The sequence below is a fragment of the Rattus norvegicus genome, chromosome 1 (assembly GCF_021556685.1).
Source record: "Rattus norvegicus strain SHRSP/BbbUtx chromosome 1, alternate assembly SHRSP_T2T, whole genome shotgun sequence".
Classification (NCBI taxonomy): domain Eukaryota; kingdom Metazoa; phylum Chordata; class Mammalia; order Rodentia; family Muridae; genus Rattus; species Rattus norvegicus.
This window is the reverse complement of record NC_141534.1, coordinates 151,423,606-151,451,250: the sequence shown is the minus strand read 5'-3', so window position 1 is coordinate 151,451,250 and position 27,645 is coordinate 151,423,606. Positions and strand designations below refer to the sequence as shown.

At 38.3% G+C, this 27,645-nt stretch overlaps 2 protein-coding genes across 2 annotated transcripts in view; one reads left to right on the top strand and one right to left on the bottom strand.

Annotated features, from left to right (window-relative positions):
• The window catches only part of LOC148007748 (uncharacterized), a 192,754-nt gene extending 167,812 nt beyond the window's left edge, over window positions 1–24,942 (top strand). Inside the window, exon 2 of the mRNA XM_087607367.1 lies at window positions 24,875–24,942. The gene's annotated coding sequence lies outside the window, so the exon portion shown is untranslated. The remainder of the gene's footprint in view (window positions 1–24,874) is intronic.
• On the bottom strand, window positions 11–955 carry LOC148007749 (olfactory receptor 5V1-like). The gene has a single exon (XM_087610136.1). The coding sequence runs from the start codon at window positions 953–955 to the stop codon at window positions 11–13; it is 945 nt and encodes a 314-aa protein (XP_087466262.1).
• Window positions 24,943–27,645: the final 2,703 nt, after the last annotated feature.

The window sequence follows — 27,645 nt, the reverse complement described above, 5'->3', positions numbered from 1 at the left end:
AAGTCTTATATTAACCTTTCTGTGAACATATCCTAAGATGTAAAACTTTTCTGAGTGCTCCTTTTACTTCTGTGTTTCTCAAGGTGTAGATAATGGGGTTTAACATGGGGGTAATGACTGCATACAACATAGAGATGAGTCTGTCTCTGCCAGGAGAGTGTTGACTGGAGGTTGGGCGGATATAGGTAAATATAGTTGTGCCATAGAACAAGACTACAAGAAGATGGGAAGCACATGTGGAGAAAGCTTTGCGCTTCCCTTCTGCTGACCGGATCTTTAGGATGGTGGAAACAATGTATATGTAGGAGATCAAAGTGATCAGAAAAGCACCAACCCCAAAGATACCTCCCACCACTAAAACACGCATTTCTGCCACATAAGTGGATGAGCATGACAGGGCCACCACAGGTGGAATATCACAGTAGTACTGGTTAACTCTATTAGACTTGCAGAAAGACAGGCTAAAGGTGGACATTGTATGGACAAAGGAGTTCAGAAACCCAGCTGCCCAAGTCCCAAACAGCAGCTGCACACAGCGAACCTTGGTTATGATGAGAGAATATCGCAGAGGGAAGCATATGGCCACATAGCGGTCATAAGCCATCACAGCCAGCAAGAAAACTTCTGTCCCAGCTAGGGCCACCAGGAAATAGAGTTGCAAAGCACACCCAACATAAGAAATTCTGTGATCCTCAGCCAACAGATTCTTGAGCATCTTGGGGACAGTAGCTGATGGGCAGAATATGTCCAGCAGAGACAGATTTGTCAACAGATAGTACATGGGAGTTTGAAGCTTTCTCTCAGTCAAAATGGCCAACAGGATGACCCCGTTTCCCAGTAAAGTGATCTGATAGATCATGACAAAGGCCACAAAGAGTGGATAGCGTACCTCAGGGAGGTCAGAAAGCCCTATGAGGATGAACTGAGTCACTGTGGTAAGATTGTAGACAGCCATCTGTTCTCACTTAAAGGATGTTTCTAAGGGAAATGAAAGAAAAGAATGCAGGTTAGGGTGACAGGGCAGGGAGCTCTGGGATAACAATATCAGAATAATAGTCAATATAATTGCTCCTCTTCAATTACAGACTTTAGTTCTTAACATTTCTGTCCAAAATTTTGTGTATTCATGTTCTTAAAATATTCATTTTCTGTTTGTCATCTTTAAGAAGTCCTCTGAGACCCTAACAACATGCTCTTGTTTAAAATATTCATTATCCATTTGTCATCTTTAGGAAGTCCTCTTAGACTGTAACAAGAACTTGAACGTATATCTTCTTTATAACCATTAGCAACCCTTAAATTATACAATTTTATTCATGAAAACTGATGGATTTCTCATATGCCCATATATTTGCTTCATTTCGACTTATCATAATAGCCATAAGTTTATGTACTATTTCAAACTAAATTAATATAACATAGTTATATAATGCATCCATTAATATATTTCATTTGTTTTGTGCATTTGTTGATGCATAAGCTTAGATAAATATTAGGAATTTTCAAATGCATAGAAAAGGAAGTCATTCATAAAGACTTTCTCCTCCAACCAAGTATCTTCACTTTGAAAGAATAAATATAAAAATGTTGCTATGACTTTAAAATCATATGTTTTAGATACAAATGTTAGAATTAAACTTAATTGGGTACATTCAACATTAGCTGAAATGTGCAGAGAAGGGGAGATGGAGCCTATAAAGACCACCTCCAGTAGATAGGCATGGTCTCTGGTCAATGGACGGTGCCATTCACCCATATCAAAGTTTTTAATCCGTAAATGTTCTTGTCCAAATGAACAGGGATGAAAATGGAGTCAAAACTGAACGAAGAGACATCCAGGAACTACCCTACCTAGGGATCCAAGCTGTCTACAGACACCAAACGCTGAAACTGTTGCTGATGCTAAGAGGTGCTTACTGCAGGAACCTGTTGTGGCTGTTCCTTGGGAGGTTCAGCCAGCAACTGAACAATGAAGATGTGGATGTTTGGAATCAAACATCAAACTGAGCTCAGGGACCCTAGTGGGAGAGCTGGCAGAAGGACTAGAGGAGCAGAGGAGGATTACAACCCCCAGGAAGAACAAAATCAGCTTCTCAAACCACCCAGTGCTCCCAGGGACTTGACCACCAACCAAGGAGTATATACGGAGGGATCAATATATCAGAAGATGCCCTTGTTTGATATTAATGGAAGGGGTGACCCTTGGTCTGTGGAAGTTTGCTGCCCCAGTGTAGGGAATGCTGGAGTGATAGAGCAGGAGAGATTAGGTGTGTAGGGGAGCACTCTCATTGAGGCAAAGGGGAGGAGGAAAGGGCACACACAGAATGGAGGGTTTGTGGAAGTGTAAAGGGGAAGTGAGGTATCATTTGAGATGTAAAAAATGAAATTATTAATAAAAAACAAAAACAAAAATTTCAATACATGAAAATAGACAGAGAATCAATAAAGAAAACACACTGGGGGAAATCTGGAAATGAACAATTTGGGTATGGAAACAGGAAATACAAGGGAAAGCTACATCAATAATGGAAGATATGGAAGAGAAACACTTAAGCATTGAAGATACAATAGAAGAAATAATACATTGGTGAAACAAAATGTTAAATCTAAAAAATTTGCAGCCCAAAACATTCAGTAAATCTGGGAAACTATGAAAAGATCAAAACTAAGACTAATGGGAATAAAAGAAGAGGAAAAAACAGAGCACAAAGCACAGAAACTATTTTCAACAAAATTATAGGAGAAAAATTCCCTAACCTAATGAAGGAGGTGCCTATAAAATTAAAAGGGACTTGCTTTCCAGCCTGCACCTTCCTCAGAGGCAGATTATCAGCTTGTCTGCTCCTCTGAAGATGCCACAATTCAAAAGCTTCCCAGGAGATCTGCTGCACCAAGGGCAACATGTAACCAGCTTCTCTACCCTCCTGAAGACACCACAGTCTGAAGGCAACCCAGAGATCTGATGTACCCAGGGCAACAGACCCCACAGTCTGAAGGCCTCCCAGGAGATCTGAAGCATCCAGGGCAACAGGGCAGCTCATCTGCATGTCTGACTCTATGAACACCCATAGTCTGAAGACCTCCCAGAAGATCTGCTGCACCAAGGGCAGCACACTCCATTGTCTGAAGGTCTCCCAGAAGATCTGCTGCAGCAAGGGTCACAGGTCTCCCAGGAGACATTCAGGACCTAGGGACACAGGAGGCAGGCTACAGACCTAAACACCCAGGCCACTTAATATCAAAGATAACCAAATGGTGAGAGACAAGAACAAGACCATAAGCAACAGAAGCCAATATACTTTCACACTATTAGAATCCAGCTTTCCCACCACAGCAGGTCCTGGACACCCCAACACACCTGAAAACCAGGATGCTGTCTTAAAATGTTATCTAATGAAAGAAATAGAGTCCTTTAAAGAAGATATAAATAACTCACTGAAAGAAATACAGGAAAACACAGGTAAACAGGTAAAAGCCCTTAAAGTGGAAATAAATAAATGACTTAAAGAAATACAGGAAAACCCAACAGATGAAGGAACATAAAAAAGCAGTCCAAGACCTACAGAGAGAAGTAGAAACAATAAAGAAAACAAAAATGGAGATAACCCTAGAAATGGAAGCTACAGATGCAAGCACCAACAACAGAATACAAGAGATAGAAGAGAGAATTTCTGGCATAGAAGATACCTTAGAGAATATTGACACAATGGTCAAAGACAATTTAAAACATAAAGGCCTCCTAACACAAAACATCCAGGAAATTCAGGACACAGTGAAAATAGCAAATCTAAGAATAATAAGAATAGAAGAGCACAAAGATTCTCAGCTCCAAGACCAGAAAACATCTTCAACAAAATCATATAAAAAAACTATCCCAGCCTAATGAAATGTACCATATTTGTGGTACATAAATGTACAAGAAGTCTATAGAACATCAAATAGATTGGACCAGAAAAAATTTCTTCTCATCACATAATAATCAAACAATAAGTGCACAGAACAAAGAAAAAGAAAAAAGGCCAAGTAACATATAATGATAAACCTATCAGAATTGGACCAGACTTCTCAACAGAGACCCTATAAGCCAGAAGGGAATGGACAGAGGACATAGAGACTCTAACAAAACACAATGGCTGTCCAGGCTACTATACCCTGTAAAACTAATCATCAAAGATAAAGGAACCAAAATATTCGAGGACAAAACCAAATTTAAACAATGTCTATCCCTACAAAGGATTCTAGAAGGAAAACTGCAACACAAGTAGGGTACTCGCACCAAAGTGGGGGGGGGGGCGGATTAATCATCTCACAACAAAATCAAAAGGAGAGAATTTCATATACATACATAATGCCACTTACAACAACAAATAAGCAGGAATAAACAATCATCTGTCTTTAATGTCCATCAATATCAATGGACTCAATTTCCCAACAAAAAAGACATAAGCTGACAGACTGGATATACAAGAAGGATTCAGTGTTTTGCTGCATACAAGAAACACACCTCAATAAAAACGACAGGCACTAACTCAGAAGAAAAGGCTGGAAAAAAGTCTTCCAAGAAAAGGGTACTAAAAAATAAGCATAACTTGCCAGCCTAATACCAATAAACTAGACTTTCAACCAAAAGTTATTAAGTGAGATGGAAAGGATACTTCATATTCATCAAAGGAAAAATCAACAAAGAGGAAAATCTCAATTCTGCAATTGCAAGGGCACCTGCATTGATAAAAGTAACTTTACTAAAGCTCAAAATACACACTGAACACAAAAATAATAGTGGGAAACTTCAAAACCCCACTCTCACTTAATAAACAGGTCATTGAAGTAGAAACTAAACAGAGAAACAGTGAACTAATAGACGTTACGAACCAAATGGATTTAACAGATATATATATAGAGAACATTTCACCATAAAACAAAAGCCTATAACTTCTTCTCTGCTCTTCATGGTATCTTCTCCAGAATTGACTATGTAATTGCCTACAAAAGAAATTTCAACAGATACAAGATGATTGAATTAATTCCAAGTATCCTATCGGTTCACCATAGACTAAGGCTAGACTTCAATAACAACAAAAACAACAGAAAATCCACATACAACCTACAACAACACACCTGGCATGTTTAGGTATGAGCCTTGAATTCCTGATCTCTTAAATACTTTTTATAGTTTTCATGGAAACTAAACCACTCTCTACTCAGTTACAACTTGGGCAGGGAAGAAATAAAGAAATTAATGACTTCCTGGAATTCCATAAAAATTATGGCACTGCATACCCAAACTTATGGGCCACAAAGAAATTAGTGCTAACAGGAAAATACATAGCACGAAGTGCCCACATAAAGAAATTGGAAAGATCCTACACTAGCAATTTAAGAGCATACCTGAAAACCCTAGATCAAAAAGAAGCAAATACACCCTACCTAATTCATTCTATAAAGCCACAAATACTTTGATACCTAGACCACACAGAGACTCAACAAAGAAATCAAACTGCAGACCATTTTTGCTTCTAAATATTGATACAAAAATACTGAATAAAATTCTAGAAAACTGAATCTAAGAACACATCAAAACCATCATTCACCATGATCAAATCTGCTTCATCTCAGGGATGCAAGATTGGTTCAATATACAAAAATCCATTAATGTAATCCACTATATAAACAAACTCAAAGGAAAAAAATCATACGATCACCTCATTAGATACAACAGCCCTTTATGTTAAAAGTATTTAAAAGATCAGGAATTCAAGGCTCATACCTAAACATAATAAAAGTAATATACAGCAAACCAGCCAAAATCAAGTTAAATGGAGAGATATTTTAAGTAATCCCACTAAAATCAGGGACAAGACAAGGATGCCTGCACTCCCTGTGTCAATTCAATAGAATACATGAAGTATTTGTATGGGGGGATACAAGTGGAAAAAGAAGAAGTCAAGGTATCAAAATTGCAGATGATATGATAATATACCTAAGTGATCCCAAAAACTTACCCAGAGAACTTCTACAGCTGATAAACAACTTCAGCAATGTGGATGGATATAAATTTAACTTAAACAAATCAATAGCCTCCCTACATACAAATGATAAACAGGCTGAGAAAGAAAATAGGAAAACAACAACCTTCAAAATAGTCATGTATAATATAAAAAATCTTGGGGTAACTCTAATCAAGCAAGTGAAAGATCTGCTTGACAAGAGCTTTTAAGTCTCTTAAGAAAGAAATCTAAGAAGACCTCAGAAAATGGAGAGATCTCCAAGGCTAATGAATTGATAGGATAAACATAGTATAAATGGACTTCCTACCAAATGAAATCTACAACTTCAATGCAATCCCCACCAAAATTCAACACAAATCTTCAAAGACATGTAAAGATCAATTCTCAATTGCATCTGGAAAAACAAAAAATCCAGGACAGTGAAACAATTCTTAAAAATAAAAGAACTTCTGGGAATCGCCTAAAGCTATATTACAGAGCAATAGTGATTAAAACCTGCATGGTATTGGTACAGAGACAGACAGGTTGATCTGTAATAGAGCTGAAGATCTAGAGATAAAATCAGTCTGGCACTTCCTCAGAAAATTGGACGTAGTACTACCTGAGGAACCAGCTATACCACTTCTGGGCATATACTCAAAAGATGCTCCAACATATAAGCATTCATGCTAATGGAAGAAATATTAGCAGAACAATAAAAAACTAATTTATTTTATGAAATTAATCAAAAGCAGTGTTTTTTAACTATTTTATTGTTTTTCTCAGGGAGATCTCATGACACCATAAGTTGGTAAATGTCACACTATGGGAATCTCTCTAGAAACAAGATAAATAGTGTGGGTCATTAATTAATCATCCACCTAGAAATTGTGACTCAAAAACGGACAAACAACAAGCTAACCCATAAACTACCATAATTAGAAAAATAACCAGCAATAAAACATAAAACAAATTTTAGTTATATCCTACAGAAGGACAGCCATAAGACACATAGAATAATTTCTAGTGCTCAGCGTCCCTAGAATAATTCTTCTCCCAGGATAAACTAAAATATGTAAATGAAATGTGCTTTTTTTTTACTGCTTGTCTAGATTCCCACTGAAATAATCATTCTTCACATAATCAGGCTTTGTATAAATGGAAAAGGAACAATTACCATTTTATCCCCTAGATCATCTGTCTTTTATTGTCCAAAAGCACTTAGGATTATTCAAATCCCAAAAAAGAAAGGAAAGCAACTAGAAAATACCATCCAGAGTGAAGTAACCCAGACCCAAAGGCCATGCACAACATGTACTCACTAAAATGTGAATATTAGACAAAAATGTAAAGAATACCTAGGATACAATCTACAGAACTCAAGAAGTTTAACAAACTCATGGGCCCAAGTGAGAATAATTCAATACCACTTGGAAGGAAGTAGAAAGTAATCAAGGGAGGCAGAGGGAAGAAGGGACCTGTGTGGGAAAGGAGAGGGAAAGGGGGAAAAGGAAACATAATCAGATATTGGGGGGGAACAGCAGAGATGCCCTGAGGACCAGCAGAATACATGACCTCTCTGCCCACCTTCATCAGATCTTCAGGTCCTGAACCATAACAAACTTTCAAGTCCAGAACCGTACAACCCAAGAGGCCTGCAACCAGGTCCTGCACCAATACCATCAAGGTTCACCCCCTTCCTATTACCTACTAAAAAAGGACCTGATGACTAAAAGCCATCCTGATGACTAAAGGTTCTCGAAAGAACACAATCAACAAAAGTCAGGGCACACTCTTGCTCTTCTCTTGCTCTCTTGCTCTTGCCCTCTTCCCCTTTTTCCCTTCTCTCCTCATTCCCCTCTGCCCTTCCCTCCATGTGCTCATGGCTGGCCTTTACTCCTTTCCTCTTACTCTCCTCTCATTAAACCTTTCTACGTGGAAAAATATCAGGGTACTAGGACACCTTCAGAGCACATCTACCCTTTTCTGCAAGCAGATATCCTAACACAACCAAAGAACAAAATATCGACCTTAAATCCAATTTTATAAAGATGGTAGGGGCCTTTAAAAAGGAAATGAACAAATTGATTAAAGAAATACAGGAAAATACATTTAAACAGGTAAAGGTCTTAAAGAAACATATAAACACTTAGAGACATACAGTAAAATGCCATTAAACAGATGAAGGAAATAAATAAAACTGTACAAGATCTAAAAATAGAAATTAGAAGAAATAAAGAAAACATAACTGATAAAATCCTGGAGATGAAAAACCTAGGTAAGGGAACAGGAACAACAGATGCAAGTATTGCCAACGGAATCCAGGAGATGGAATCTCAAGTGTAAAAGATACAATTGAATAAGTTGATACATCTGTCAAAGAAAATGTTGAATCTAAAAAATTGTCTGACATAAAACATCCAGGAAATCTGGGATAGTATGAAAAGACCTATCCTGAGAACAATAGGAATAGAAGAAGCTGGGCTCCAAGACCCAGAAAATATTTTCAACAAAATTATAGAAGAAAACTTTCCCAACTAAAGAAAGAGATGCCTCTAAACAAAGAAGAAGCCTGTGGGACACAAATTAGAGTTGACAACAAAAGAAATCCTCCTGCTACATAATAAAAGAAGCAAAAAATCTACAGAACTAAGAAAGAATATTAAAAGCAGAAAGAGAAAAGGGCCAGGTAACATGCAAAGGTAGGTCTCCTCTACAAGGACTGTAAAAGCTAGAAGGGCCTGGACAAGTTACAAGTTATCTTGTAACTTCTAAAAAACCTCAGATGCCAACCTAGACTATAACATCCAGCAGAACTCAGTGACCATAGATGGAGAAAAGAAAATATTTTAAGGCAAATCCAAATTCAAACAATATCTATAAACAAATACAGCCCTACAGAAAATACAAGAAGGAACATTCCAACCCAAGGAGGGTAACTACATCCAAAAAATTACAAGCAATAATAATTCCATAACAGCAAAAAAAGACAAGCACAAACATGCACACCCATACACACACACATACACACACATATATACACACTAACACAACCAACATCAAAATAACATGAAATAACAATCACTTTTCACTGATATCTCTCAACACCAATGGACTCTACCACAATAAAAGAAACAGGCTAACAGAATGGTTACAAAACCAGGATCCACCATTCTCATTTTCCACTCTATTTGGCAATTTGTAAACTTCTTGTATGTTTTGGGGCATCGTTTTCTTTAGGTTAGGGAAGTTTGCTTCTATACTTTTGTTACTACCTACCTCAACAGAACACAAGTAACTCAGGCTCTAAATTCAACTATTGACAAATAGGATCTCATAAACCTGAAAAGCTTCTGTAAGGTAAAGGACACTGTCAATCGAAAAAACATGGCAACCTACAGATTTGGAAAAGATCTTTACCAACCCTACATCCAATAGAGGGCTAATATCCAACATACACAAAGAACTCAAGAAATTAGACTCCAGAGAACACAATAAACCTATTAAAAATAGATGAAGAACTAAACAAAGAATTCTCAATTAAGGAATCTTGAATGGCCAAGAAACACCTAAAGAAATGCTCAAAATCCTTAGTCATCAGGGAAGTGCAAATCAAAATGACCCTGAGATTCCACACCAGCCAGAATGACTAAGATCTAAAACTCGGGTGATAGCATATGCTGATAAGGATGTGGAGGAAGAGAAACACTCCTCCATTGCTGGTGGGTTCATAAACTGGTACATCCATTCTGGAAAACAGCCTGGCAGTTCCTCAGAAAATAATAAAGAGTTCGACCTGAAGACCCAGTTATACCGCACCTAGATATTTACCCAAAAGATGATCCAAAATTTAACAAGGATAAAATGCTCCAACATGTTCTTAGCAGCCTCATTTATAATAGTCAGAAGCTGTAAACAACCCAGATGTCCCTCAATTGAGAAATGGATGCAGAAAAATGTGGTACATTTACACAATGGAGTACTACTCAGCTATTAAAAACAATGACTCCATGAAATTTGAAGGCAGATGGATGGAAATAGAAAATATTTTGAGTGAGGTAACCGAGTCACAAAAGAATATACATAGTATATACTGACTGATAGGTGGATATTAGACCAAAATCTGGGAATACCTACAATACTACTCACAGACCTTATGAAGCTCAAGAAGATGAAAGACAGAAGCATAGATGCTTTAGTTCTACTTTGAAGGGGGAACAAAATAATCATGGGATGTAGAAGAAAATAGAAAATAGGAGGGCAGGATCAGGTGCTGTAGGAGTAGTACAGAACGTCAGTAATTTGAATGGAGGTGTATAGCTGTCCAGGATGGGAAACAGAGGGTAGCCAAAAGAAAGTACAAGATGGCAAGGAAGCAAGAGGTTCCCAGGACCCAAAGGGGATGACATTAGCAAAATACCCCCCAAAATAAGACTACAACCTGTAGAGATAATATCCACTGGATAAGTATGGCCCCCAGTTAAGAGATGGGACTACGTACCCATTTCAAAAATTTTAACCCAGAATGGTTTCTGTATAAAGAAAATGCAGGGAAAAAGGATAGAACAGAGACTGCCCCACCTTTGGATCCATTCCATCTGCAGATACCAAACTCCAAAACAGTTCCTGATGCCAAGAAACACTTGCTGAGAGGTGCCTGGTATGACTGTTTCCTGAGAGGTTCTGCCAGAGACTGACCAATACAGTTGCAGATGCTCACAACCAAACATCAGACTGAGTACAAAGACCCCAATGGAAGAGTTAGGGGAAGGACTGAAGGAACTGAAAAGAATTACAATACCATAGGAAGAACAACAATATCAATTAACTGGATCCCCCAGAGCTCCCAGGGACTAAACAACGAACCAAAAAGTACACATGGTGGGACCAATGGCTCCAGCTGCATATGTAGCAGAGTATCACCTTATCTGGCATCAATGAGAGGGGAGGCCCTTGGTCCTGTGGAGGATCAATGCCCCAGCAAAAGGGGCTGCTACAGTAGTGAGGCAAGAGTGGGTGTGTATATGGGTAGGTGGGATGGTGCGTCCATGCGTGCACCCTCATGGAAGCAGGGGAGATGGGATAGGGGTTTTGTGCAGGGGAAACTAAAAAGGGAGGTAACATATGGAATGTAAATAAAACAACCAATGAAAAAGAAACATACCTCTGCAATAAAAATGAACATTACCTTAGAGTAATGTGCTAGAATAATGTTTTCTAAGCAAATGGACCCAAGAATTAGACTGCAGTAGTCATTCTAATTGCTAATAAAATAGATGTTCAAACAAACTAATCAAAAGAGACAGGAACAGACATGTCATAAACATCAAAGAAATATTCTAACAAGATGATTTCTCTATTCTATACATCTATGCCCCACCAAAAGTGCACCCACATTTGTATAAAGATACATTGCAGGGTTGGGGATTTAGCTCTGTGGTAGAGCACTTTCCTAGCAAGCACAAGACCCTGGGTTTGGTCCCCAGCTCCGAAAAAAGAAAAAAAGAAAAAGAAAAAAAAGATACATTGCTAAAGAGTACATTGCACATTGAATCCCATACATTAAGAGTAGACACTTTGATACCTCATGCATATCACTTGGCAGGTCATCTAAACAAAAATTAAACATAAATAATGACACTAACAAACATTATGAATGAAATGGACCAAACAGACACCTATAGAATATTTCAACCAATCATAAAAGAATATGCCTTCTTCTCAGCACTTCATGGATCTTTCTCAAAAACTGACCATATAGATGATGACAAAACAAGCTTCAACAAATACAAGAAAGTTGAAATAATGGCTTGTATCTTATCAGACCACCATGATTTAAAGCTGAAATTCAACAACAGCAGAAGCACCAGAAAGTCTACACACTCAAAGAAATTGAACCACTATCTACTCAGTGATCTCTGGGTCAGGGAAGTAATAAAGAAAAAAATTAAACCTTTTATAATTCAATAAAAATGAAGATCCAACATATGAATATTATGGGACACATGGAAAGCTGTGCTAAGAGGAAAGTTCATAGCACTAAGTGTCTCCATAAGGAAACAAGAAATTTCTCATTGGCGATTTAAACTCCACCTGAAGTTTAAATCTCTAGAAAAAGAAGCAACCATACAAAAGAGGAGTAGAGGTCAGGAAATAATCAAAATCTGGCCTGAAATCAGTCAGTTAGAAACAAAGAAACAATAAAATGAATCAATGAAACCAAGAACTGGTTCTTTGGGAAAACCAACAAGATAGACAAGCCCTTAATCAAACTAAGCAGAAGTCATACAATATCTAAATGAACAAAGTCAGAAATGAGAAAGGAGATATAAAAACAGACAATGAAGAAATTCAAAGAAACACTAAGTCTTACTTCAAAAACCTGTACTCCATTTTTTTAAAATTTCAACAAAACAGACAATTTTCTAGACAGGTGCCACTTCCTAAAGTTAAATAAAGATCAGATAAACTATTTAAACAGTCCTATAACCCCTAAAGAAAATGAAGCAGTCGTTAAAACTAAAAATCATCCCAGGGCTGGATGGTTTTAGTGCAGATTTCTACCAGAATTTCAACAAAGAGATAGTACCAATACTCCTCAAACTATTCCACAGAACAGAAACAGAAAGAACACTGCCAAATCTATTCTATGAGGCCACAGCCACCGTGATACCTAAACTGCACAAAGATTTAACAAAGAAAGAGAATTTCATTTGTCTTATGGACATTGATGCAAAAATAGTAAATAAAATACTTGCAAACTGAATACAGAAAACAATCAAAGGCATCATCCATCATGAACAAGTATGCCAAATCCCATGGATAAATGAATAGTTCGATATATGAAAATCCATCAATGTAATCCACCATATAAACAAACAGACAGAGAAAAAAAACCATATGATCATCTCATTAAATGTTGAAAAATCTTTTAATAAAATACAACACCCCTTCATGTTAAAGTGTTAGAGAGATCAGGATTGTAAGGCAAGTATAAAACATATCCAAAGAACTATACAGCAAACCAATAGCCAACATGAAGATAAATGGAAAGAAACGTAAAGTAATTCCACTAAAATTGGGGAAAAGGCAAGGCTGCTCACCCTCTTATATCTCATCAATACAGTACTTGAAGTTCTAGCCAGAGAAATAAGAAAACTAAAGGAGATCAAGAGGATAAAAATTGGAAAAGAAGAAGGCAAAGAATTACTGAAAAAAACACCAATGGCTTATGCTCTAAGATCAAGAATCGACAAATGGGATCTCATAAAACTGCAAAGCTTCTGTAAGGCAAAGGACACTATGGTTAGGACAAAACGGCAACCAACAGATTGGGAAAAGATCTTCACCAATCCTACAACAGATAGAGGCCTTATATCCAAAATATACAAAGAACTCAAGAAGTTAGACCGCAGGGAGACAAATAACCCTATTAAAAATGGAGTTCAGAGCTAAACAAAGAATTCACAGCTGAGGAATGCCGAATGGCTGAGAAACACCTAAAGAAATGTTCAACATCTTTAGTCATAAGGGAAATGCAAATCAAAACAACCCTGAGATTTCACCTCACACCAGTGAGAATGGCTAAGATCAAAAACTCAGGTGACAACAAATGCTGGTGAGGATGTGGAGAAAGAGGAACACTCCTCCATTTTTGGTGGGATTGCAGACTGGTAAAACCATTCTGGAAATCAGTCTGGAGGTTCCTCAGAAAATTGGACATTGAACTACCTGAGGATCCAGCAATACATCTCTTGGGCATATACCCAAAAGATGCCCCAACATATAAAAAAGACACATGCTCCACTATGTTCATAGCAGCCTTATTTATAATAGCCAGAAGCTGGAAAGAACCCAGATGCCCTTCAACAGAGGAATGGATACAGAAAATGTGGTACATCTACACAATGGAATAATACTCAGCTATCAAAAACAATGACTTTATGGAATTCATAGACAAATGGTTGGAACTGGAAAATATCATCCTGAGTGAGCTAACCCAATCACAGAAAAACACACATGGTATGCACTCATTGATAAGTGGCTATTAGCTCAAATGCTTGAATTACTCTAGATGCATAGAACACATGAAACTCAAGACAGATGATCAAAATGTGAATGCTTCACTCCTTCTTTAAAAGGGGGAACAAGAATACCCTTAGCAGGGAATAGAGAGGCAAAGATTAAAACAGAGACAGAAGGAACACCCATTCAGAGCCTGCCCCACATGTGGCCCATACATATACAGCCACCCAATTAGACAAGATTGATGAAGCAAAGAAGTGCTGGCCGACAGGAGCCGGATGTAGATCGCTCCTGAGAGACACAGCCAGAATACAGCAAATACAGAGGCGAATGCCAGCAGCAAACCACTGAACTGAGAATAGGACCCCCGTTGAAGGAATCAGAGAAAGAACTCGAAGAGCTTGAAGGAGCTCGAGACCCCTTATGAACAACAATGCCAAGCAACCAGAGCTTCCAGGGACTAAGCCACTACCTAAAGACTATACATGGACTGACCCTGGACTCTGACCTCATAGGTAGCAATGAATATCTTAGTAAGATCACCAGTGGAAGGGGAAGCCCTTGGTCCTGCTATGACTGAAGCCCCAGTGAACGTGATTGTTGGGAGGAGGGCGGCAATTGGGGAGGATGGGGAGGGGAACACTCATAAAGAAGGGGAGGGAGAGGGATTGGGGGGATGTTGGCCTGGAAACCGGGAAAGGGAATAACATTCGAAATGTAAATAAGAAATACCCAAGTTAATAAACATGAAAAAAAAAGAACTGAGTTGAAATTTTGATGAGGATTGCATTGAATCTCTAGACTGCTATTGGCAAGATGGCCATTTTTACTATATTAATCCTGCCAATCCATGAGTATGGAGATCTTCCCATCTTCTGAGATCTTCTTCAATTTCTTTATTCAGAGAATTGAAGTTCTCATACTGATTTTCTCTTGCTTGGGTAGAGTCACAATAATGTATTTTATGCTTTTGTGACTATTATGAATGGGGTTGTATTCTTAATTTCTTTCTCAGCTTGTTTTACTTTTGAGTAGAATGTTTGTTTGATTTAACTTTATATCCAGCAACTTTGCTGAAGTTGTTTATCAGGCTTAGTAGTTGTCTGGTGGAACTTTTTTTATACTTCAACTATACTGTCATATCATCACAAGTAGTGATACGTTTGTGTCTTTCTTTCCAATTTGTATACATTTTACATCCTTTTGTTGTCTGATTGCTCTGGCTAGGCCCTCAAGCACTGTATTGAATAAGTAGGGGGAAAGTGAACAGCCTTGTATAAACCCTGATTTTAGTGGGATTGCTCAAGTTTCTCTCCACCTATTTTTATGTTGGCTAGTGGTGTTTTCTTTATTGCTTTTACTATGTTTAGGTATGAGTCTTCAGCTCCTGACCTTTCCATGACTTTTAATATGAAGGGGTATTGAATTCTGTCAAATGCTTTCTCAGCATCTAATGAGATGAACATTTTTTTAAAATTTGTTTATATAGTGGATTATATTGATACTTTCCTGTAGATTGAACCATCCCTGCATACCTGGGATGAAGTGGATTATATTAATAGTTTCCTGTATATGGAACCATCCCTGCATACCTGGGATGAAGCATATTTGACCATGATGGATGATCACTTTGATGTGTTATTTGATTTGATATGTAAGAATTATGCTGGGAACTTTTGTGTAGATATTCATAAGGGAAATTAATTTGAAGTTTTCTTTCTTTGTTGGGTCTTTGTGTGGTTTTGTTATAAGCATAATTGTGACTTCATTTTGTGAAATAGTCTGGACAATATTGGTATTATGCCTACTATGAAGGTCTTATAGAATTCTCCACTAAACCATCTGGTCCTAGGCTTTTTTCTTTGGTTAGGAGAATTTTAATGCCTGCTTCTATTTCTTTAGGACTTATGAACAGTTTCGATGGTTTTCCTGATCCTAATTTAACTTTGGTACCCTGTATCTATCCAGAAAATTGCCCATTTGATCCAGATTTTCCAGTTTTGGAGACTATAAGCTTTTGTAGTAGGTTCTGATGATTTTTTTTAATTTCCTCAGATTCTGTTGTTATGTCCCCCTTTTCATTTCTGATTTTGTTAATTTAGATACTCCTTTTGTGTCTTCTGGTTAGTCTAGCTAAAGGTTTGTCTATCTTGTTGATTTTCTCAAAGAACCAGGTCCTGGATTTGTTGATTCTTTGTATAGTTCTTTTTGTTTCCACTTAGTTGATTTCAGGCCTGAGTTTGATTATTTCCTGCCTTGAACTCCTCTTGGGTGTATCCACTTCTTTTTGTACTAGAGATTTTAGGTGTTCTGTTGAGCTGCTAGCTTATGTTCTCTCCAGTTTCATTTTGAGACACTCAGAGCTATGAGATTTCCTCTTAGCACTCTTTCATGTTGTCTCATAATTTTGGGTATGTTGTACCTTCATTTTCACTAAATTCTAGGAAGTCTTTAATTTCTTTCTTTATTTCTTCCTTGACCAGTTTTTCTTTGAGTATAGCAATGTTCAATGTCCATGTGAATGTGGGTGGGATTTCTGTCATTTTTTTGATATTAAAATCTGCCTTTATCCATGCTGATCTGATTGCATGCATGGGATTATTTCAATCTTCTTGTTTCTGTTGAGTCCTGTTTTGTGACTGGTTATATTGTCAGTTTTGAAGAAGGTACCATGAGCTTCCGTGAAATAGGTATATCTTTTGTTGTAGGATTAAATGTTCTGTAAATACCTGTTAAACCCATTTAGTTTATAATTTCTGTTAGTTTCTCTATGTCTCTGTTAAGTTTTTGTTTCCACGATCTGTCTATTGCTGAGACATGGGTGGTAAAGTCTCCCACTATTATTTTGTGAGGGGTAATGTGTGCTTTAAGCTTTATTAAGGTTTCCTTTATGAATGTAGGTGCCATTACATTTGGTGCATAGATATTCTGGACAGTGAGTTCATCTTAGCAGATGTCTCCTTTGATGATTATTAGGTGTCTGTCTATCCTTTTTTGATAAGTTGTGGTTAAAAGTTGATCTTATTGACTATTATAATGGCTATTCCTGCTTGTTTTCTGGGGCCATTTGCTTGTAAATTTGTTTCTCATGCATTTTCTCTGAGGTACTGTCTGTTTTTGTCAATGAAGTATGTTTCCTGTATGCAGCAAATTGCTGGGTCCTCTTTATATATCCAGTCTCTTAGTATATGTCTATTTATTGAGGAATTGAGTCTATTGATGTTAAGAGATATTAAGGAATACTGATAATTTTTCCTTTTATTTTGTTCTTAGAGTTGGAATTATGTTTATGTGGCTCTCTTCTTTTAAGTTTGCTGCAAGAAGATTATTTCTTGCCTTTTCTTGTGTGTAGTTTCCCTCCTTGTGTTGGAGTTTTCCATTTATTATCCTTTGTAGGGTTGGATTTGTAGAAAGCTATCGTGTTAATTTTGTTTTGTCATAGAATATCTTAGTTTCTCCATCTACGTTAATTGAGAGTTTTGCTGCATTTAGTAGCCTGTGTGGACATTTGTGGTCTCTTAGGGTCTGAATGACATCTGCCCAGGATCTTCTGGCTTTCATAGTCTCTCTTGAGAAATCTGGTATAATTCTGATAGGTCTGCCTTTATATTTTACTTCACATTTTTCTCCTACTGCTTTTATTATTCTTTCTTTGTTTTGTGCATTTTCTGTTTTGACTATTATGTGAAGGGAGATCCAATCTCTTTGGAGTTCTGTAGGCTTCTTTTATGTTTCTGGGCATCTCTAACTTTATGTTAGGGAAAATTTCTTCTATAATTTTGTTGAAAGTATTGACCGGCCCTTTAATTTGAGAATCTTTCCATATATATATATATATATATATATATATATATATATATATATACATATATTATCATATATATACATATATATATATATGAAATCTTTCCATAATATATACATATATATTATCCTTAGGTTTGATCTCATTATATCCTGGATTTCCTGTATATTTTGTGTTAGGTGCTTTTTGCATTTTGCATTTTCTTTGATGTTTGTGTCAATGTTTTCTATGGACTCTTCTGCCCCTGATATCCATTCTTTTATCTCTAGTATTCTGTTGGTGATGCTTGTATCTATGACTCCTGATCTCTTTCCTATGTTTTCTATCTTCAGAGTTGTCTCCCTTTGTGATTTCTTTATTGTTTCTATTTCCATTTTTACATCCTGGATTGTTTTGTTCAATTCCTTCACCTGTTTGGCTGTATTATCCTGTAATTTTTAAGGGAATTTGTTTTTCCCTTTTAAGGGCTTCTACTTGTTTACATGTGTTTTCCTGTATTTCTTTAAGGGAGTTATTTATCTCCTCCTTAAAGTCCTCTATCATCATGATAAGATGTCATTTTAAATCCAAATCTTGCTTTTCCAGTGTGTGGGGATACCTAGTATTTGCTTTGGGCTCAGATTATGCCAAGTAGTGTCGGTTTTTGTTGCCTATGTTCTTATGCTTGCCTCTTGCCATCCTGCTGTCTGTGATGTTAGCTGGTATTTTGTCTCTGACAGTGGCTTGAAGTCCTGTAAACCTGTGTTTCAGCATTTCTAGAGACTGACTTTCTCCCTGTGGGATCTTGGTACAGAGAACTGCAGGACTGGTTTAGCTCAGGCCACAGGCAGAAACCAGAAGGGACCTGTCCCAGACTTTTCCTGGGTTCTTGTGTCCTGACAGCTTCAGGCTGGTCCCTCAGAGCAGAAGTGTGGGTCTTATTTCTGCTCTCAGGTGTGTCAGAAACTCCTGGAAACAGGATTTAATCTCTAGGCACAGGCAGAGACCAGAGACCAGTCCTTGACTGTTTCTAAGTTTCTCTGACAGAATAGTCTAGTGGGATTCACTTTGGGCCAAGAAGGTGAGCAGAAATCATGGTGTCCCCTGAGCTCTCAGGATTGTCTTTACTTCTGAAAGTTGAGTTCTCTCCCCCATGGGATTTGGGTCAGGGCTCTGTGGGATTGGGTCAACTCCGGGAACAGGCCCAGTCTGTACAAAGTTTTCTTTATCCATACTTCAGTTTAGGGTCATACATGTTGTTTTCAGTTTCTGACAGTTACAAATAAAGCTTCTATTATCAGAGTTGAGCAAATGTTCTTCTGGGTATATACCCAAGGGTAGTATAACTGTGTCATGAGGTAGTGCTATTTTAAATTTACAGAGGAACAACCCAATTGATATCCAAAATGGTTGTACAAGTTTGATCTACCACCAACACTGGAGAAATGCTACCCTTGCTCTGTGTCTTACTGTAGAGAGCGGCGCGGCGAAACAAAGATGGCGCCGACATCCAGCCTTGTCTGGATATAAACGACTTACTGCGCATGTGCAGGCTTGTCCCCTTGCTAGGGCTCCCTCTAGTGGTGAACAGCGGTACTGCACATGTGCAGTTTATTCACCAGGTGTTAGTTGACCGTTAATATGCTAATGAGGTGATTCATTCTCCGCCAATCCCTGGAGGACAAGTAGTGGGGTGATCCAAGCCCCACCAATCCCTGAGAGATAATTAGCATACTGTTGTCTATATAAGCCGAGCGATTTTGCTGCTCGGAGTCCCTGTTCAAGAGAGCTGTAACACTAAGAGAGCTGTAACACTAAGAAGAGCTGTAACACAGTAAAGGCTTGCTCGCAGAAGAATCCTGTTGCCACGCGTCGTTCTTGCTGGCGGGACATTGGGCGCGCGACAAGTGGTGCCGAGACCCGGGAACCAACATCGCCGGTGCCAGGGGACCCTTCAGTGTGCTGAAGAGGATTCAGAACTGCGAGAAGGTAAATTAAAAGGTAAGCTTCGAGAGGCATGCCCCTTTTTGGAAGAGAGCATGTCAGAAACGGAGCAGAGGCAGAAACGGAGCAGAGTGAGAAATTAGGAGCTCAAATTAGGAGCTGGCAAAAAGAAAAAGGTTACTAAAACAAAAGTGAAAGAGATACAAAAGGCGGAAGAAATGCCGCTGGAGGAAAAAATAGGCGTACCCCGGAGGATGAAGTACAAGTCATCCGGAGAGGATACTTTGTATCCATTAAAAGAATTAGAAGCCTTAGAACTGGCTGGCAGTGACTCTGAGCAAGAGTTGTCAGAGTCCGAGGAGGAGGAATTAGAGGAAGAGGCAGCCATATATGAGGAAGAAAGATATGGGCCTAGGTGGAGAGCCACTGTGAAGAAACCTAAAGTTATGGATCCTTTGTGGGCAAGGCTGGTAATTTTGTTTCTTTTTTTCTTTGTGTGGGATAGAGAAGCCACTGACAGCAATCTTAAGCCCGGACCAAAACCTCTTTGGCAAATGGTCCCTGCCTGCTTAGAGGATAAACAATGTGAGGAAGCCGTTAGAGCCGTTAGGACAGGTCAGAGGGTCCTTGCAGAGCAACAAAGTATGTCAGAGGGAGAAAAGGTCTCCAAAGAAAAAGAGAAAAGAAAAGGAGATAAAAGGAACAGAGAGAAGGCAGAGATAAAAAAAGAGGATAATCAGGACCAGGAAACAAATAAGATATATTCTTTAAAAGCCTTGACCTTAGAAATGTCAGACAATCTAGAAAGCATCACCGACAGCTTAGAGAAAGTGAAACTAAAGGTAGAACCATCAGGTCCCGGGCCTCCCGCAGAGCAACAAGGGAAGCGCAGGACTCGACCTCAGTTCGACCACCAGACTCATATTGACCCCTCGAATGGGAACTCAGGTGGTGGATACAGATTTTAAAGGCCCCAGTAAGCAGAATTCAGAAGGATCACAGAAACTGAAAGCATGTGCAAAGATAAAGATTTGGGGTATTGGTAGTGGACAAGGTAATAATGGTAAAATGTTTTTGTGTATGTGTTCTTTTAGAGTTATGTTAAAATCTAGAGAAGCAAAGTCGATTCTCATAGATGCTTCTAGTCTTTGGACCCTGACTAGAGACAGTTTACACCCTGGACAAGAGAGAGAATGGGGTTGAGAAAAACATTCCTCCCGAACTCTCCACAGATGCTTTGGCAAAAGAAGGAAATGAGCTTAAACTTTTTGGAGCTCTCCTGGGAACAGAAGGAGGTGGGAGACGTCTTGCCTCCTTGCTGGCTCCTATTGGAGAAGTGCTTATTTCTGGTTCTGGGTTCTTTAGGTAGGATGTTTGGGTCCTTTTGGTGGAACACCATCTAGTTCTTTTCCTCTGTGTCTATTGTCTGTCCTTGGTGCACCAAGCTGTCCATGTATGTCAATTTATGTCTGGGTTTTGCTTCTCCTTGCTTGAATGTTTTGTGTTTCATGTTTAAAAGAAAAGGTTAAAATTTTAAATGCTGGTTGATTCACCCATTGATGTAGCTTTAACTCCTTTCAAGAAAGGAACAAATAAATAAAAAGTTTCAATTGGCTTTTGGAGCCTGCATCTGTAGCTAGAAGCCTAAGTCGGCTGGGCAAGCTCCCCAGGGGGCTGGCTAAATGTTTACACTAGCCGATCCTAAAGACACAAGGAGCTTCACAGCTTCTAAGGTAACGGAACTGATCGCTGTCTCTCTTAGAAAAATCTTTGACTGTGATTATTGGACTCAACAGGTGACAAGGTGTTTCTCTTAAAACTACAGCTAGAAAAAGTAAAAATGGTGATTGATTTAAATATTAAAGGTATGTGTAGCCACTTCATTTTTGTTTTCTGATTGGTTTTAAATGTATAAATATTCTCTACATGCCTTGGTTATGGACTATTGGCTTTTAAGTTATTGGATATGGTTAAAAAAATGTAACATTGGTAACAGAAAGTTGACATAAAACTGGAAAATTTGGATGGAGTCATTCTAGATAACATGTGGCATGAGCCAATCTAGGGAAACAGGTCTAAATTGGGATGCCTTTGCTACAATTTTTTACTGAACATCCAGTGATTTTTCCAAAGGTCACTGCCTCAGAGCCTTTGTCTGGAGCGTTAAATATTTATACAGATGGCTCCAAAACAGGTGTAGGTGCCTATATGGTTGATTCTCAAGAACCAGTATTAATTCAATATAGTCCAGGCACCCCCCAAATTACAGAACGTAAAATTGTATTGGAAGTTTTCAAAAGATTTCATGATTTTTTTAATTTCTGACTCTGCTTATGTAGTTAATGCGGTGCGCTCACTTGAAATTGCAGGGCCAATTCGGTCGACTAGTACTGTATGTCAAATTCTTTTAGAATTACAAAATTTGATTTGGGCCAGAAAAAATAAAATTTTTATACAACATATTCGAGCCCATACTAATTTGCCTGGTCCCATGACCAGTAATAACACCCTGGTGGATGCTAGTACTCGTAGAAAGTTTATTTTTCATGCCACTCCGGTTGATCTCGCTAGAGGATTTCATCAAAAGTTTCATGTACCTGCTTTTACTCTTCAACAAAAATTTAAAAATCTCTAGAGCTGCAGCTTGTGATGTGGTGTTAAGTTGCCAAAATTGTGTTCAATTTCACCACCCTCCTCATGTGGTATTAACCCTCGTGGTCTGATCCAGCTAAAACTTTGGCAGATGGATGTCACACACATATCTCAATTTGGAAATTTAAAATATGCTCATGTTTCTGTTGATACCTATTCCGGTATTATACATGCTACTCTGATGACTGGTGAAAAGGCTCGTAATGCCATTAGCCATTGCTTAGAGGCATGGGCAGCCTGGGGAAAGCCTGATAGTCTCAAGACAGACAACAGGCCTGCCTACACTGCAAAGTCCTTTCAGGCATTTTGCCAGACAATGCAGGTCAAACATACTACAAGATTGCCATACAATCCCCAAGGTCAAGGAATTGTGGAAAGAGTACATCGTACCTTAAAAGAGCTTATACAAAAACAAAAAGGGGGAATTGCCAGCAGCTGAACACCAAAAGAACAACTTTCTTTAGCTCTTTTTACTCTAAATTTCTTAATTCTGGATGCGCATGGCCGTTCTGCCACGGATCGCCATGCTGCTACTACACCTATAACTAATGTAGAAGTAAAGTGAAAGGATGTCTTAACTGATGAATGGCGTGGCCCAGATCCCGTGATTTCGAGATCTAGGGGAGCGATTTGTGTTTTTCCGCAGAATCAAGAAAATCCAATTTGGGTACCTGAGCGTTTGACTCGAAAATTGCCTTCTGCTCTTCCTGAAGATGAGACTACGAACCCTACTATTACTACTGGGAATGGTAATACAGGTTAATTCTCTCACCCTGTGGGCTATTGCCAGATCCTGGCCAGTACCCATGCCAGTTCATAGCAATTCTACTGTTTTGAGAATAAGACTGACAAGCATAATCTCTGGTCTTGGTTTCAATGGGTGCTGTCCAATGAGCAAGGGGCATATACATCCCTGACCCCCTTTGCTAGGTTGATGGGAGAGAACTTCGTGCTGTATAATGTTTCAGCTACCAGAAAAAGGTGATACCAGGTTGATCAATATTCAATATAATAACCTCTTGGTAAATAATACTGCCACTAGTACTTCAGTATGTGCTAGATCACCTTTTTTCTGATAAGCACTAATGTAAGCAGTGGTGCTTTAAATTGTAATAGCTCTGATGTAGTCTGCTATTTAGCTGAATGCTGGGATGGCACTAATGACACCGCAGTGATGGTTAAGATTCCCTCCTTTGTGCCAATCCCAGTGGAGGCAAACCCAGATAGCTTTCCTATTCTTAATTTGCTGAGAGCCAAAAGAGATTTTGGAATTACGGCAGCCATAATTTCAGCCATTGTGCTGTCTGCTGCCACAGCTACCACAGCTGAAATCGCTATGACCAATCAAATACAGACGGCTGAGACTGTCAATCAGATTGTAGAAAGAACTGCAGTGGTGCTAGAGATACAAGAAGAATTTAATACCCATTTGGCATCTGGCCTTCTATTAGCCAATCAAAGGATAGATTTAGTTCAAGAACAAATTGAAGCACTGTATCATATGACACAGCTGTCTTGTGTTTCCTCCCTTAGAGGTTTATGCATTATTCCTTTGTGAGCTAACTTTTCTCAGAATTTTCAACAGAGCAAAGAAATCTCGAATTATCTGAAAGGAAACTGGTCCATGAAAGCAGAGCAACTATCAAGACAATTGCTGATGCAGATTGCTGTCCTCAACAGCACTAGGCTGGACCCCATCACAGTTGAAGACTTTACCTCATGGATTACCAATGCTTTCTCCCTTTTCAAGGAGTGGGCGGGCATGTTTGTCCCGGGGAGCTATTGTCCTCCTGGGATGCGGAGTAGGTCTCTGGCTTATTGGCTGTTTAAAAAGAGAACATGCCAGACACAAAATGGTTGTTTACCAGGCTATGACCACCATTAAAAAGGGTGCTTCTCCCAACATATGGCTGGCCTCTTTGAAAGATCAAGAGTTCGCCCTAGATCATTTTTGTCACAGTCATGTGGAGTCATTGTATCCAGGGACGGGCAACTTTCCTCGAACTCGGACCAACCTAAGACACGGGGCCCGGTGGCGATAGGGTAACTCTATGACGGGTAAGGCCGAGTTTGGATGAGAACGACCTAAGACAGGAGCAATGACAAGATTGACGTGACACCCAGATCTAGACCAGTCATTTTATTAAACAAAAAAGGGGGAGATGTAGAGAGCGGCGCGGCGAAACAAAGATGGCGCCGACATCCAGCCTTGTCTGGATATAAACGACTTACTGCGCATGTGCAGGCTTGTCCCCTTGCTAGGGCTCCCTCTAGTGGTGAACAGCGGTACTGCACATGTGCAGTTTATTCACCAGGTGTTAGTTGACCGTTAATATGCTAATGAGGTGATTCATTCTCCGCCAATCCCTGGAGGACAAGTAGTGGGGTGATCCAAGCCCCACCAATCCCTGAGAGATAATTAGCATACTGTTGTCTATATAAGCCGAGCGATTTTGCTGCTCGGAGTCCCTGTTCAAGAGAGCTGTAACACTAAGAGAGCTGTAACACTAAGAAGAGCTGTAACACAGTAAAGGCTTGCTCGCAGAAGAATCCTGTTGCCACGCGTCGTTCTTGCTGGCGGGACATTGGGCGCGCGACATCTTACCCAGTATGTGATCTCATTTGAGTATTTGATCTTAGTTTCGATCTGCTCTTCTGATAGAAGTAAGATGGTATCTCAGAGTTGTTTTGATTTTCATTTTCCTGATAACTCAGGACATTGAACGTTTAAGTGTGTCTGTGTCATTTGTGATTCCTCTGCTGAGAATTCTTTTTCATTCTGTATCCATTATTTAACTGGGTTATTGTAGTGCTGTTTTCTACTTTCTTGAATTCTTTATAAAGTGGATATTGGCCCTTTGTCATATGTAGGTCTGGCAAGAGCCTTTTACAACTTGTAGGCTGACATTTTGCCCTATAGTCAGTGTCTTTTGCTGACAGAATCTTTTTAATTTCAGAAGGTCCCATTCAACAATTATTAATCTTACAGCATGAGACATTGTTCTGTTCAGGAAGTTGTCTCCTGTACCAGTGAGTTCAAGGCCATTCCCTAATTTCCGCTCTAATAGATTTAGTGTGTCCAGTTTTATTTTGAGGTCTTTGGTCCACTTTAACTTAAGTTTTCTATCTGGTGATATAGGTATAGATCTGTTTCCATTCTTGTACATGCTGCTATTCAGTTAGATGTTTTCTTTTGTTGAACATTATTTTTTCCATTGTACAGTTTTCCCTTCTTTGTCAAAATTAACTCTCCATAGATGTCTTATGACACCATGTTCAACAGACACCATGGTCAAGGAAACTCTTTTAAGGACAAAATTTAATTGGGGCTCGCTCACATGTTCAGAGGTTCACTCCATTATCATAAAGGTTAGATCACAGCAGCATTCAGAAAGGAATGGTAACAGGCCAAGGTGAGAATTCTACATCTTCATCTGAAGACTGCTAGCAGAATATTGACTTCCAATAGCTAGAATGAGGGCTTTAAACCCCACACCCTCAATGACAAACTTCCTCCAACAAGGACAAACCTACGACAATAGTGCTACTTCCTGAGTCAATATTTACAAGCCATCACAATAGATAAGTGTGTTTATTTCAGGGTCTTAAATTTATTCTATTAATCAACCTGCCTATGCATATACTACATGTAGGTTTCTTATTGCTCTGTAGTACAGCTGAATGTCAGGAATGATCATACCTACAGAAGTTTTGTTAATACTCACGACTGTTATAGCCATCCTGGTTTTGTTGTTGTTGTTGATGATGATGATGCTGTTGTTTTATTCTTCCATATAACTTTAAGAATTGACCTTTCAAGGTTTGTGAAGAGCTACCTTGGAATTTTGATAGGAATAGCATCGAATCTGTAGATTCCTTTCAGTAAGATTGAAACTATTATTATGTTAATCCTATCAATCCATGATTATGTGAGTTCTTTTGATTATCTGATAAAGTCTTCATTTTCTTTCTTCAGCAACTTGAAGTTCTTGTCATACAAGTCTTACACTTTTGTAGACTGAGTTACACCAAAATCTAATGAATGCTGTACTAAGAGAATATTTAATGGAAATGTCTTATACCAGCAATTTTAACATATATCTGAAAAATGTGGTTAAAAAAAGAAGAAACACACATAAGATGAATAGAATAATCAAAATTGGTACATAAATCAATAAATGAGAAACAAATAAAACAGTGAAAAGAATTAAGAAATACAAGAGCTGGTTCTTTGAGAAAGTCAAGAAGATAAACAAATCATTCAACCAAGCTACCTAAAAGACAGGGAAAGTGCATCCAAATAAACATAATCAGAAATGCAAAGGGAAACATAAAAACAGACTGCAAAGATAATCGAAGAATCATTAACTCTTACCTCAAATGTCTTTACTCCACAAAATTAAAACATTTTAATGAAATTGATGATTTTCTGGACAAATAACACTTAAAAATGTTAAATCAAGATCAAATAACCTATTTAAACAGCTCTTATAACTCTTAGGGATTAAAAAGCAATTATAAAATTGCTCCCAACCAAAAAAAGGTTAGGCCCAATACAAATACTCCTTAAATTATTCCACTAAAGAAAAATAAAAATACCACAGCAAAATTCATTTTATCAGTTCACAATCACCCGGATAATTAAACCACACAAAGTCAACAAAGAAAGAGGATTCCAGATCAACTTCTTTTCTAAACATATATGCAAAAAATTCAATAAAATACTTGCAAATGGAATCCAAACAAACATCAAGATCATCATTCTCTGTGATCAAATAGGCTTCATCCCAGGGAATCATAGATGTTTCAGTTAAAAAAAAATCAATCATTGTACTCTACCATGTAAACAAACTAAAAGAAAAAAATCTATCTTATTATCTCATTAAATGTTGCAATGGCCTTTCACAAAATCCAAAACCCTTTCATATTAAAAGTCTTTGAAAGTTCCTTGATAAAATGTACCCACTTAAACAGAATAAAAGCTATATACAGCAAGACAATAGCAAACATAAATTAAACAGAGAGAAACTTAAAGCAATTCTACTAAAATGTAGGACTTCCTCTATCCCTATCAATTCAATATATCACTTGAAATTCTAGCAAGAGCAATAAGACAACTAAAGGATATCAAGAGGATACAAATTTGAAAGGAAGAATTTACAGTATTGCTATTTGTGAGTGATATGATATTATACCTAAGTGACCCCAACATTCTACCAGAAAACTACAACAGATAATGTAAAAAACATGACC